This window comes from Arvicola amphibius, chromosome 15, assembly GCF_903992535.2.
Source record: "Arvicola amphibius chromosome 15, mArvAmp1.2, whole genome shotgun sequence".
In the NCBI taxonomy this organism is placed as follows: Eukaryota; Metazoa; Chordata; class Mammalia; order Rodentia; family Cricetidae; genus Arvicola; species Arvicola amphibius.
The window spans coordinates 27053229-27067546 of NC_052061.1; the positions used below are offsets into that span (position 1 = coordinate 27053229).

General features: G+C 41.7%; 1 protein-coding gene across 5 annotated transcripts in view; it reads left to right on the forward strand.

The window, feature by feature from the left end:
• Large1 (LARGE xylosyl- and glucuronyltransferase 1) overlaps nucleotides 1-14318 on the forward strand; it is a 533170-nt gene that overhangs the window by 237682 nt on the left and 281170 nt on the right. For all 5 annotated transcript variants that reach the window (XM_038312791.2, XM_038312792.2, XM_038312793.2 and 2 more), the window contains one exon: nucleotides 76-377. In XM_038312791.2, the coding sequence (XP_038168719.1) occupies nucleotides 76-377 (302 nt within the window). The remainder of the gene's footprint in view (nucleotides 1-75; nucleotides 378-14318) is intronic.

The window sequence follows — 14318 nt, forward strand, 5'->3', positions numbered from 1 at the left end:
GCCTGGGGAGGTAATGCTGGGGTTCCTGGAGGTAAGTTTGCTAAGCTGATGATTCCTTGGTCTCTCCTCCACTAGATGGGAAGCCCGTGTCTCTGTCTCCCCTGGAGTCCCAAGCCCACAGTCCCAGGTACACTGCCTCCAGCCAGCGGGAGCGGGAGAGCCTGGAGATTCGAGTCCGAGAGGTGGAGGAGGAAAACCGTTCTCTGCGCAGGCAGCTCAGTCTGGCCCAGGGTCAGGGCCCTGCTCAACGCCGTGGGAACCACTCCAAGACCTACTCCATGGAAGAGGGAACAGGTGACAGTGAGAACCTGCGGGCTGGCATCGTGGCAGGCAACAGCTCTGAGTGTGGACAGCAGCCAGCTGTGGAGAAGTGTGAGGTGAGGAGCACAGGCGTTGGGAGAAGTGGCTACTCAGAGCCGCTATTATTGTTTATCCCTGCAAATGCCTCCTGGACACATTACCAGGGCCCTGCAAAGAGGTGGATTTCTTAATTCAGAGCAAAACCAGATTGATCATAAAACTTTGCCACAAAGACTCTTAATCTCATTGTGTCTGGGTTTCTCCATCTGGTAAACAGGGATAAGAAGGCCCACTCCACAGAAGCATAATGGATGCAATCTGTCTCTGGTTTCTTTGTGTCTCATTAGGAAATGCTCAGGTTTTCACACCCTGTCTTCATCCTGGGATCCCAGTTCTTTACAGTGTTGAATGCTCACCCAGAGATATAGTTGTATTATGTAGTTAGTTACTTTGGCCCCATTCTCTTTTCTGTGTATGAACAGTCTCTGCAGTTCAGAACTAGAGTGTTGTTGCCTACCAAAAGCCACTCTTTGAGGTTTCATATCTCAGTACTGTCTTCCTGGAATGTACTTCCTTTTTTAGTGAACCTATGGAATCTTGCAATTCTTATCCATCTTTCTGTAATGTGTGTCTGTCAGACTCAACCTCCTTTTTACCATGTGTATATGCGCCCGTGTGCACGCACACACACACACATTTCCTGCTTCTTCTGGTTCTTACTGAGTAGGTGAGTTACGCAAGTGCTTGCTAACAGCAAGGGTGAATAAGAACTCAGCCGTGGTAGTTTCTGCTTTGAGTACTTGATCATTTTGCCTAACTTCTTGGAACTCATGGGTGCCTCAGCAGTGAACATCTCAGGCTGATTTTTATGGAATTTTGGAGGCCATTAAAGCGATGGCAAATGCTGAAGACAGTGAGCTTTCAGTTCAATATTCTTTTTAGCTAAGTACAGATGATACTGCCTGGGTTTTCTTATGCTGTTTCCTAGAATAAATAATATTAAGCTTTATCCACACTGAAGTCATAGCTCTGTATTTTAAGTTTAAGCTATAGCATCTGCCCCATGAATGGATTTATTAATGATATTGACAGTACCATCTGTATGTCACATGGCAGGAGGGCTTACTAAGTGATGAAGATGAAGATGGACTTGTATAGAAATCTAGTATCAAGAGAGGAGAACTTTAACAAGAAATGAAAATGAGAAGATCTAGGTTGTCTAGTCTAATACAAGTCTAATTGGAAAATGCCCTAGTGGAGGTATCTAGAAGTTGGCTATTCTGTTTTGTTTTCATTGCTGTGATTTAAAAAAAAAATTACCCTGACAAAAGCAACTATAAGAGAGAGTATTTCATTGGCTCACAGGTCACAGTCTATAACTGGAGTAAACAAGGTCGCAGGAACTTGATACAGTTAGATATATTCACAGTCAAAAGCAGAGAGAATGTATGGTTCTTCGGTTCTGTCTCCTTTTCACCCAGTACATGAAATGGTGTCTCCTGCATTCAGAATGGGTCTTTCCATCTCAGTTTAGCAAACCCCTTAGGAATTCATATAGGCCAATACAATCCAGACAGTTCTTCATTGAGACACCTCAATTCCTTTTAGATCTTTTTTTCCTTTTTTTGGTTTATTTTTTATATTTAAAAATTTCCATCTCCTCCCCTCTTCCTCCCCCTTCCCTCCCCTCCCCTACAACCATGCCCCCCCCCCTCTTCAGGCCAAGGAGCCATCTGGGTTCCCTACTTTATGTTAAGACCAAGGTCCTCCCAACTCCCCCCAGGTCCAGGAAGGTGATCAACCAAGCTGGGAAGGCTCCCACAGAGCCTGTCCATGCAGAAGAGTCAAAGCTCAGCACCTTTGTCCTTGGCTTCTCAGTCAGCCTCCACTGTCAGCCACATTCAGAGAGTCTGGTTTGGTCTCATGTTCCATCAGTCCCAGTCCAACTGGAGTTGGTGATCTCCCATTAGTTCTGTCCCACCTTCTCCATGGGTGAACGCACCCCTCACAGTCCTGACTTTCTTTCTCATGTTCTCTCTCCTTCTGCTCCTCATCAGGACCTTGGGAGCTCAGTCCGGTGCTCCAAGGTGGGGCTCAGTCATTTTCTTCATCTATCGCCAGGTGGAGGTTCTATGGTGATATGCAAGAAATTCATCAGTATGGCTATAGGAACTGGCCTTTTCAGGCTCCCTCTCCTCAGCTGCCCAAGGAACTAGCTGGGGGCGTCTCCCTGGAAACCTGGGAACCCCTCTAGGGTCAAGTCTCTTGACAACCCTCAGGTGGCTCCCTAAATTAAGATATATGCTTCCCTGCTCCCATATCCACCCTTCCTGTATCCCAAGCATCCCATTTCTCCGAGCTCCCCCCATTCTCCCCTTCACGCTTTTCTCTCCCCATCTTCCCTTGGCCGTGTCTCGCCCAACCCTCAAGTTCCCAATTTTTGCCTGGCGATCGTGTCTACTTCCAATATCCAGGAGGATTACTATATCTTTTTTGGGGGGTTCACCTTCTTATTATCTTCTCAAGGATCCTGAATTATAGGCTCGATGTCCTTTAATTATGGCTAGAAACCGATTATGAGTGAGTACATCCCATGTTCATCTTTTTGGGTCTGGGTTACCTCACTCAGAATAGTGTTTTCTATTTCCATCCATTTGCATGCAAAATTCAAGATGTCATTGTTTTTTACCGCTGAGTAGTATTCTAGCATGTATATATTCCACAGTTTCTTCATCCATTCTTCCACTGAAGGGCATCTAGGTTGTTTCCAGGATCTGGCTATTACAAATAATGCTGCTATGAACATAGTTGAGCAAATGCTTTTATAGTATGATTGGGCATTTCTTGGGTAGATTCCCAATAGTGGATTTGCTGGGTCCTGGGGTAGGTTGATCCCGAATTTCCTAAGAAACCGCCACATTGCTTCCCAAAGTGGTTGCACAAGTGTGCATTCCCACCAGCAATGGATGAGTGTACCCCTTACCCCACAACCTCTCCAGCAAAGGTTATTATTGGTGTTTTGGATTTTAGCCAATCTGACAGGTGCAAGATGATATCTCAAAGTTGTTTTGTTTGCATTTCCCTGATAGCTAAGGAGGTTGAGCATGACCTTAAGTGTCTTTTGGCCATTTGAACTTCTTCTGTTGAGAATTCTCTGTTCAGTTCAGCGCCCCATTTTTTAATTGGGTTAATTAGCATTTTAAAGTCTAGTCTGTTGAGTTCCTTATATATTTTAGAGAGCAGACCTTTGTCAGTTGCAGGGTTGGTGAAGATCTTTTCCCAGTCAGTAGGCTGCCTTTGTGTCTTAGTGACAGTGTCCTTTGCTTTACAGAAGCTGCTCAGCTCCAGAGGTCCCATTTATTCAATGTTGCCCTTAATGTCTGTGCTGCTGGGGTTATACGTAGGAAACCGTCTCCTGTGCCCATTTGTTGTAGAGTACTTCTCACTTTCTCCTCTATCAAGCTCAGTGTGTTCAGATTAATATTGAGGTCTTTTTGTTTTTTTATGAAGGTGTCCTATATAGGTGTCTATGAAGGTATCTATGAAGGTGTCCTATGAAGGTGTCCTATGAAGTTATCTATGAAGGTGTCTATGAAGATGTCCTATGAAAGTGTCTATGAAGGTGTCTATGAAGGTGTCTATGAAGGTGTTCTATGAAGGTGTCTATGAAGGTGTCCTATGAAGTTGTCTATGAAGGTGTCCTATTAAGGTGTACTATGAAGGTGTCGAACGATGTTGTCCTATGAAGGTGTCTATGAAGGTGTCGTATGAAATTTTTATGAAGGTGTTCTATGAAAGCATAATGAAGGTATCCTATGAAGGTGTCTATGTAGGTGTCTGTGAAGGTGTCCTATGAGGGTGTCCTATGAAGTTGTCCTATGAAGGTGTCCTACGAAGGTGTCCTATGAAGGTGTCTATGAAGGTGTCTTATGAAGGTGTCCTATGAAGGTGTCCTATGACGGTTTCTATGTAGGTAACCTATGAAGTTGTCCTATGGAGGTGTCCTATGAAGGTGTCCTATGAAGTTGTCCTAAGAAGGTGTAATATGAAGGTGTCTATGAAGGTTTATATGACAGTGTTCTAGTAGATGGTGTCTTTGAAGGTGTCTTATGAAGGTGCCTATGAAGGTGTCTATGAAGGTGTTCTATGAAGGTGTCTTATGAAGGTGTCCTAAGAAGGTGTCTATGAAGGTGTCCTATGAAAATGTCCTATGAAGGTGTCTATGAAAGTGTCCTATAAGGTGTCCTATGAAGGTGTCCTATGAAGGTGTCTATGAGGTGTCCTATGAAGGTGTCTATGAAGGTGTCTATAAAGGTGTCATATGAAAGTGACTATGAAGGTGTCCTATGAAGGTGTCCTATGTAGGTGTCTATGAAGGTGTCCTATGAACCTGTCTATGAAGGTGTCCTATGAAGGTGTCTATGAAGGTGTCCTATGAAGGTATCTATGAAAGTGTCTATGATGGTGTCCTATGAAGGTGTCTATGAAAGTGTCCTATGAAGTTTTCTATGAAGGTGTTTTAGGAAGGTATCCTATGAAGGCGGAAGGTGTCTATGATGGTATACTATGAAGGAGACTATGAACGTGTCTATGAAGGTGTCCTCTCAAGGGGTCCTATGAATGTGTCCTATGAAGCTGTCTATGAAGGTGTCTCTGAAGGTGTACTATGAAGTTGTCCTATGAAGGTGTCTATGAAGGTGTCTATGAAGGTGTTTTATGAAGGTGTCTATGAAGGTGTCATATCAAGATGTCCTATGAAGGTGTTTATGAAGGTGTCCTATAAAGGTGTCTAATGAAGGTGTCTATGAAAGTGTCTATGAAGGTGTCGTATGAAGGTGTCTATGAAGGTACCTATGAAGGTGTCCTATGAAGGTGTCCTATGAAGGTGTCTATGAAGGTGTCCTATGATGGTTTCTATGAGGGTGTCTATGAAGGTGTCCTATGAAGGTGTCTATGAAGGTGTGTTTTGAAGGTTTCCTATGAAATGTCTATGAAGGTGTCCTATGAAGGTGTCGATGAAGGTATCTATGAATGTGTCCTATGAAGTTATCTATGAAGGTGTCTATGAAGGTGTCCTATGAAAGTGTCTATGAAGGTGTCCTATGAAGGTGTCTATGAAGGTGTCCTATGAAGGTGTCAATGAAGGTGTCCTATGAAGTTGTCTATGAAGGTGTCTATGAAGGTGTCCTATTAAGGTGTACTATGAAGGTGTCTATGAAGGTGTCGAATGAAGTTGTCCTATGAAGGTGTCTATGAAGGTGTCTATGAAGGTGTTTTATGAAGGTGTCATATAAAGATGTCCTATGAAGGTGTCCTATAAAGGTGTCCTATGAAGGTGTCCTATAAAGGTGTCCTATGAAGGTGTCTAATGAAGGTGTCTATGAAAGTGTCTATGAAGGTGTCCTATGAAGGTGTCTATGAAGGTACCTATGAAGGTGTACTTTTGGCTCCTTTATCAAAAATCAGGAGTTCATAGGTTTGTGGTTTAAGATCTGGGTCTTCTATACGATTCCATTGGTCGACTTCTCTGTTTTTATGCCAATACCAAGCTGTTTTCAATACTGTAGCTCTGTAATAGAGTTTGAAGTCAGGGATGGTAATGCCTCCAGAAGTACCTTTATTGTATAAGATTGTTTTGGCTATCCTGGGTTTCTTGTTTTTCCATATAAAGTTGATTATTATCCTCTCAAGATCTGTGAAGAATTTTGATGGGCCCTTGATGGGGATTGCATTGAATCTATAGATTGCTTTTGGTAGAATTGCCATTTTTACTATGTTGATCCTCCCAATCCACGAGCAGGGGAGATCCTTCCATTTTCTGGTATCCTCTTCAATTTCTTTCTTCAAAGACTTAAAATTCTTGTAAAATAAATCCTTCACTTCCTTGGTTAGAGTTACTCCCAGATATCTTATGCTATTTGTGGCTATTGTGAAAGGTGATACTTCTCTGATTTCCCTCTCTGCTTCCTTATCCTTTGTGCATAGGAGGGCGACTGATTTTTTTTCGAGTTGATCTTGTATCCTGCCACATTACTGAAGGCGTTTATCAGCTGTAGGAGTTCTTTGGTGGAGTTTTTGGGGTCGCTTATGTACACTATCATATCATCTGCAATTAACGAAAGTTTAACTTCTTCCTTTCCAATTCGAATCCCCTTGATTCCCTTATGTTGTCTTATTGCTATTGCTAGAACTTCAAGCACTATATTAAAGAGATAAGGAGAGAGTGGACAGCCTTGTCGTGTTCCCGAATTTAGTGGGATAGCCTTGAGTTTCTCTCCATTTAATTTGATGTTAGCTGTCGGCTTGTTGTAAATAGCTTTTATTATATTTAGGAATGACCCTTGTATCCCTAATCTCTCCAAGACCCTTATCATAAAAGGGTGCTGAATTTTGTCAAATGCTTTTTCAGCATCTAATGAGATGACCATATTTTTTTTTCCTTCAGTTTATTTATATAATGGATTACATTGATAGATTTTCATATGTTGAACCAGCCCTGCATCTCTGGGATAAAGCCTACTTGATCGTAGTGGATAATTTCTCTAATGTGTTCATGGATTCGGTTTGCCAGTATTTTATTGAGAATTTTTGCTTCAATGTTCATGAGTGAGGTTGGCCTGTAATTCTCTTTCTTGGTTGAGTCTTTGTGTGGTTTAGGTATCAGGGTAACTGTAGCTTCATAGAAGGAATTTGGCAGTGACTCTTGTGTTTCTATATTATGAAATACCTTAAGGAGTATAGGTATTAGGTCTTCTTGGAAGTTCTGGTAGAATTCTGCATTGAAACCATCTGGTCCTGGGCTCTTTTTGGTAGGGAGGTTTCTGATAACAGTTTCTAATTCTTCGCGACTAACAGTACTATTTAGAGCATTTACCTGGTCCTGGTTTAACTTTGGTATATGGTATTTATCTAAAAAACTTTCCATTTCTTTTACATTTTCCAATTTTGTGGTTTACAGGCTTTTGTAGTTAGATCTAATGATTCTCTGAATTTCCTCTTTGTCTGTGGTTATGTCCCCCTTTTCATTTCTGATCTTATTAATTTGCATGTTCTCCCTCTGCCGTTTGATTAGTTTGGCTAAGGGTTTGTCAATCTTCTTGATTTTCTCCAAGAACCAGCTTCTTTTTGTTTCATTGATTCTTTGGATTTTTTTCTGTGTTTCTGTTTTGTTGATTTCTGCCCTCAGTTTGATTATTTCCAGTCTTCTACTTCTCCTAGGTGAGTCTGCTTATTTTTTTCCAGAGCTTTCAGGTGTGCTGTTAAGTCACCAGTGAGTGCTTTCTCTGTTTTTTTTAAGAGGGCACTTAGTGCTATGAACTTTCCTCTTAACACTGCTTTCATTGTGTCCCATAAGTTTGAGTATGTTGTGTCTTTGTTTTCATTAAATTCAAGAAAGTCTTTAATTTCTTTCTTTATTTCTTCCTTGACCCAGGTGTGGTTCAGTAGTTGACTGTTCAGTTTCCATGAGTTTGTGGGCTTTCTGGGGGTAGCATTGTTGTTGATTTCTAATTTTAATCCATGGTGATCCGATAAGACAGAGGTGGTTACTAATATTTTTTGTAACTGTGGAAGTTTGCTTTGTTACCAAGTATATGGTCAATTTTTGAAAAGGTTCCATGAGCCGCAGAGAAGAAGGTATATTCTTTCCTATTTGGGTGGAATGTTCTATAGATGTCTGTTAAGTCCATTTGCTTCATTACCTCCATTAAGTCTTTCAATTCTCTGTTAGGTTTCTGTCTGATTGACCTGTCCATTGGTGAGAGAGGAGTGTTGAAGTCTCCAACTATTAGTGTGTGTGGTTTGATGGCTGCCTTGAGTTCTAGAAGTGTTTCTTTTATGTAAGTGGGAGCTTTTATATTAGGGGCATAGATATTCAGGATTGAGACTCCTTTCTGAAGGATTTTTCCTGTTATGAGTATAAAGTGTCCCTTTCCATTTCTTCTGATTGATTTTAGTTTGAAGTCAACTTTGTTAGATATTAGTATCGCCACACCGGCTTGTTTCTTAGGTCCATTTGCTTGATAAACCTTTTCCCAACCCTTTACTCTGAGTAGGTGTCTGTCTTTGTGGTTGAGGTGTGTTTCTTGTAAACAGCAGAATGTTGGATCCTGTTTTCGTATCCAATCTCTTAGCCTGTGCCTTTTTATAGGTGAATTGAGTCCATTGATATTAAGTGATATTAATGACCAGTGGTTGATAACTCCGGACATTTTTTTGTAGTAGAGTTTGTGTGTTTCCCTTTTTCTAGTGGTGCTGTTGAAGGGTTGCTAGATGCCTGAGTTATTGTGGGCGTTGTTGGACTCCTTGGTTTATGATTTTCCTTCTATTACTTTCTGCAAGGCTGGATTTGTGGCTACGTATTGTTTAAATCTGTTTTTGTCCTGGAGTGTCTTGTTTTCTCCATCAATGGTGAATGCAAGCTTTGCTGGGTATAGTAGTCTAGGCTTGCATCCATGTTCCCTTAGTGTCTGTAGCACATCTATCCAAGCTCTTCTGGCTTTCATGGTTTCCATTCAGAAATCAGGTGTAATTCTGATAGGTTTCCCTTAATATGTTACTTGTCCTTTTTCCTTTGCAGCTCTTAATATCTGTTCTTTATTCTGTATGTTTTGTGTTTTTATTATTATATGGCGTGGGGATGCTTTCTTTTGATCCAGTCTATTTGGTGTTCTGTAGGCTTCTTGTACCTTCATAGGAACATCCTTCTTTAGGTTGGGGAAGTTTTTGTCTATAATTTTGTTGAATATGTTTTCTGGGCCTTTGAGTTGTAATTCTTCTCCTTCTTCTACCCCAATTATTCTTAGGTTTGGTCTTTTCATGGTGACCCAGATTTCCTGGATGTTTTGTGTTAAGAATTTGTTAGATTTGTTTAGTTCTTTAATCTGTGAATTTATTTCCTCTATAGTATCTTCAGAGTCTGAGATTCTTTCTTCCATCTCTTGTATTCGGTTGGAAATACTTGTCTCTGAAGTTTCTGTTTGTTTACTCAGGGTTTCCATTCCCAGTCTTCCCTCAGATTGTGTTTTCTTCATTACCTCCATTTCATTTTTCAGGTCTTGTACTGTTTCCCTTACCTGTTTGATTGCTTTTTCTTGTTTTTCTTGGGTATCTTTGAGAGATTTATTTATTTTGTCTACCTTTTTTTTTGTCATCTCCATTTCTTTATGGCAGTTTTTTACCTCCTGTTTAAGGTCCTCTATTATTTTCATAAAGTGCTGTTTAAGGTCGGTTTCTTCTATATCTTCTGGGGTAGGGTGTTCAATTCTTGTTGTTTTGGGATGTCTGGATTCTTGTGATGTCATGTTGCCTTTCATGTTGTTGGAGGAGTTCTTGCATTGGCGCCTGCCCATCTCTTCCTTCAAATGGAGCTGAGAGGCACTTGGTGTCCTAGGCCAATCTTTGCTGTGACTGAATCTGGTTGGATCTCCCCAGTGCCAGGGCAGGACCTATTCCTTGCGGCACAATCTGAAGAATCCTGCACTCCCTTGCAGCAATCCTCAGACCTGCCTGGAGGCCAGAGTCTGACCCCTTTTGGTGGATGGCCTTAGTAAAGGAACAGGACACCTGAAAACACTAGGGAAGGCAGTCCAGATGGAACTCCACTGCACAGGATCAGGGATTCCAGGCAGTCCAGGGATGCTGTCCGGACAAAGGGGTCAAGGTGGGGGCAGGGCGGGATGGACTATCACACAGGGAACCTAGCAGCACAATCTGAAGGAGCCTGCACTCCCTTGCAGCAATCCTCAGACCTGCCTGGAGGCCAGAGTCTGACCCCTTTGGGTGGATGGCCTTAGTAAAGGAGCAGGACACCTGAAAACACTAGGGAAGGCAGTCCAGATGGAACTCCACTGCACAGGATCAGGGATTCCAGGCAGTCCAGGGATGCTGTCCGGACAAAGGGGCCAAGGTGGGGGCAGGGCGGGATGGACTATCACACAGGGAACCTAGCAGCACAATCTGAAGGAGCCTGCACTCCCTTGCAGCAATCCTCAGACCTGCCTGGAGGCCAGAGTCTGACCCCTTTGGGTGGATGGCCTTAGTACAGGAGCAGGACACCTGAAAACACTAGGGAAGGCTTGGGAGAGGAAGGGATGTGAGAAACAAAGACAAGCCTGCAGAGGGAGCTGGGGGAGGGGGTCTGTGCTCTCTTCCAGGGCAGGTTGCCCCAGGGTCCGCACCCACTCACCAGTCCAGATGGAACTCCACTGCACAGGATCAGGGATTCCCCCTTTTAGATCTTTTTGACAGAACTTAGCCTCAAGGCTTCTCTAGCTATATACTGCAAGGGAGCCAGAAATACAAGGGAAATTAACTAACACTTTGAAGCTATGTTACTGCTGTTACTAATGAACATTCTCTCTGCCCTGTGTATTATTCACAAACTTGATTGGACATAAAGATTACTATATACCAAAATGCCTGTTAAGACACCTCAACAAGTGTGTAAGGAGTTTGTGGGAGTAAACCCATGAATGTGGGTTTTTTTAAAAAAAATCTGTCCATCCAGGTGATTGCGAGAAATGTGGAACTATTTGGAAATTATTTGTGAAGGCATAACATCACTGTTTGGAACACAAAGTAGTATAATTATTTATCCCTTGAATATGCTGGCCCTTACTTTCCAGTATTTTGATTTGCTTCTGAGAGGTAGCTTTGATTCATTTGCTTTTCTAAAGGTAGATTAATGAAATGGATTCAAAGATCCAGACTTAAATCCACACACCCATGGACACCTTATTTTCAACAAAGAAGTCAAAATTAGACAATAAAATTTGTTTTTGAATGTAGAAGGAGCTGCAGGCCACTTCCTGCCACCCGGGTAGCTTTACCCAAAATAATTACACGGAAACTGTATTCTTTTAAATACTGCCTGGCTCATTAGTTTCAGCCTCTTATTGGCTAATTCTCACATATTGCTTTAACCCATATTTAGTAATCTGTGTAGCACCACGAGGTGGTGTCTTACCTGGAAATATCTTAACCTGCATATGTCTCGGAGAAGAGAGTCATGGCAACTGCCTGACTCGGCTTCTTTCTCCCAGCATTCTGTTCGATTCACTCTGCCTATCTAAATTCTGCCCTGTCAGGGCAAGCAGTTTTCTTTATTAATTAACCAATGAAGCAACAGATAGATGACACTCCCACATCAAGTGAAAGATTCATTAACAAATGGTTGTGGTGGTATAATGGGCTGTTGGCATGTAGAATAATGCAAATAGATAATTAATCTTTCACCTTGCACAAAACTTAAGTCCAAGTGGTTCATAGACTTCAATATAAATCCAGAAACACTGAACCTGATAGAATAGAAGGTGGGGAATAGCCATGAACACACATTAGAACAGGAGGTAATGTTTGAATAGGGCAGACATTAAGATTGACAATAAATGGGAGAGATCTGATGAAACTGAAAAGTTTCTGTAAGGCAAAGGATACTCACTGTCAGTAGCTTGAAATGGCAACCCATAGAATAGGAAAAGATCTTCAATATCTCCTCATCCCAAAGAAGGCTATTTTTCAGAATATATAAAGAACTCGGAAAACTAGACATCAACAAACCCAAATAATCCAATAAAAAAAATGGGCTCTAGATCTGAACAAAGATTTCTCAACAGAAGAAGCTCAAATGGCTGAGAAACAAGGAAACATTCAACATCTTTAACCATCAGTTTAATGCAAATAAAAAGGACTCTGAGATTCCACCTTACATATTTCGGAATGCTTAGATCAAAAACACAAGTGAAAGCTCATGCTGGAGAGGATGTGAAGCAAGGGGAATATTCTTCATTGCTGGTAAGAGTACAAACTTGTACATCTGCTTTCAAAATCAATATGGCACTTCTCAGAAAATTGGGAATTGATCTACCACAGTGTCCAGTTGTGCTACTCTTGGGCATATACCCCAGTGATCCTTAATCATGCCATTAGAGCACTGGCTCAACTAAGTTCATAATGGTTTTATTTGTAGTAGCCTGAACCTAGAAAAAAAACATAGATTTCCCTCAATTGAAAAATGGATAAAGAAAATGTGGTACATTTCTACAATGGAGTATTACTCATGTTAAAAACAATGACATCATGAAATTTGAAAACAAATGGCTGAAACTAGAATAAACCATCCTGAATGTGGTGATTCAGAAAGACAAATATGGTATGTAGTCACTTTTAAGTGGATATTAGCTATAAAGTAAAGAATAATCATGTCACAATCCACAGAATAGACTAGGTTACAAGGGATGCTCAAGGGAATACCAGGATCTCCCTAGGAAGAGGAAGCAGAAGAGATTTTGTAGGTGGACAGGGAGTATAGGTAGGGATGGGTGTAGTGATGAGCTGCAGGCAGGCATGCTTTTCATCCTGCCTGGATCCCACATGGCTAGCTTTACACCCGAAATAACAACATACAAACTGTATTTATTTAAACACTGCCTGGCCCATTAGTTTCAGCCTCTTATTAGCTAATTCTCACATCTTGCTTTAACGCATATTTAGTAATGTGTGTAGCACCACAAGGTGGTATCTTACTGGGAAAGATTCAGCATGTCTGACCTGGTGGCTGGCTTCATGGCGATTGTCTCAGAGAGGAGAGGCATGGCATCTGCCCGAGGCATTTGCCTCATTCCCAGCATCCTGTTCTGTCTACTCCACCCACCTAAGGGCTGGCCTATCAAATGGGCCAAGGCAGTGTCTTTATTAACCAATGAAATCAACACAAACAGAATACCCTCCCACATCAGATGGGAACATTAGAGATTAGGTATAATGGGGTAGGGACTAGAAACTGGGTCATTTCAGGGTCAGGTAGAAACCTCATTCAAGTGAAACTTCCAGGAATCTAATAGGATGACCCAAAACATAGCCTGAACTAGCCATCTCCTGTGATCATAGGTTACACCAGTGGAGGGATTGGGACACCCAGCCACATAACCTTCCACTTACACTCTGTCCGGCCCTTGGGGTGTGCTTGGGTAAAGGTGACACAGAAATTTTAGGAGTGGCTGACCATTGACTAGTCTAGCCAGAGACCTATGCCAGGAGAATGAGCCCACTCCTTGACATCACTGCTTAGCCAATCACTTGAGCGTATTGCTAGTTAGCTTTTTTATCTTAAATTAACTCACATCTATTAATCTGTGCATCACCATGAGGTTGTGGCCTACCAGCAAGGTTCCAGCATCTGTCTACTCCAGTGGCGGCTACATGGTGTCTCCGAGTTTTGTCTTCCTCCTCTGTGTGCTTGGATTTCCCATACTGTTCTATTCTGCTAAGCCACTGGCCAAAACAGCTTTCTTCATTAACCAATAGAATCAACACATATACAGAAGGACTTCCTACACCATTACCCCTTTTCTGTTTAAATAAAAAGGAAGGTTTTAACTTTACCATAGTAAAAATTGCATATAACAAAACAGTTATCAAACAAGAATTATAGTTACAATATTTATATCTACTTTATTATAACTGAGGAAAACTATAATTATCTATTCTTCAACTCCATCAAAGAGTCCAGAAGAATATACTATTGTTGTAGAAGGGAGCGGGCTCTGTCCCACTGCCCGGCTAGCTTACACTCAAAATAACTACACAGAAATTGTATTAATTAAATTATTGCCTGGCCCATTATATCTAACCTCTTCTTGGCCAACTCTCACATTCAGGTCTAACCCATTTCTACCAATCTGTGTAACATCACGAGGTCATGGCTTACCAGGAAAGATTCTAACCAGCGTCAGTTTCAGGCAGGAGTTTCATGTCATCTGCCACACTGCCTTCTTCCTCTCAGAATTCAGTTTTGTCCTCCCCGCCTAAGTTCTGCCGTATTAAAAGGCCAAGGCAGTTTCTTTATTTAACCAATGAGAGGAACACAAATACAGAAGGACCGCCTACACCATACTATTACCTAAGGAAACAGGAACTGCATTGTAAGCAACTTCAGAAACTCTAGAATTGACAGGCAGTGATGTATGTCACAGGTGACATATAGCTTTTGTCTGACCATTGCAGTCTTCTCCCTCTAG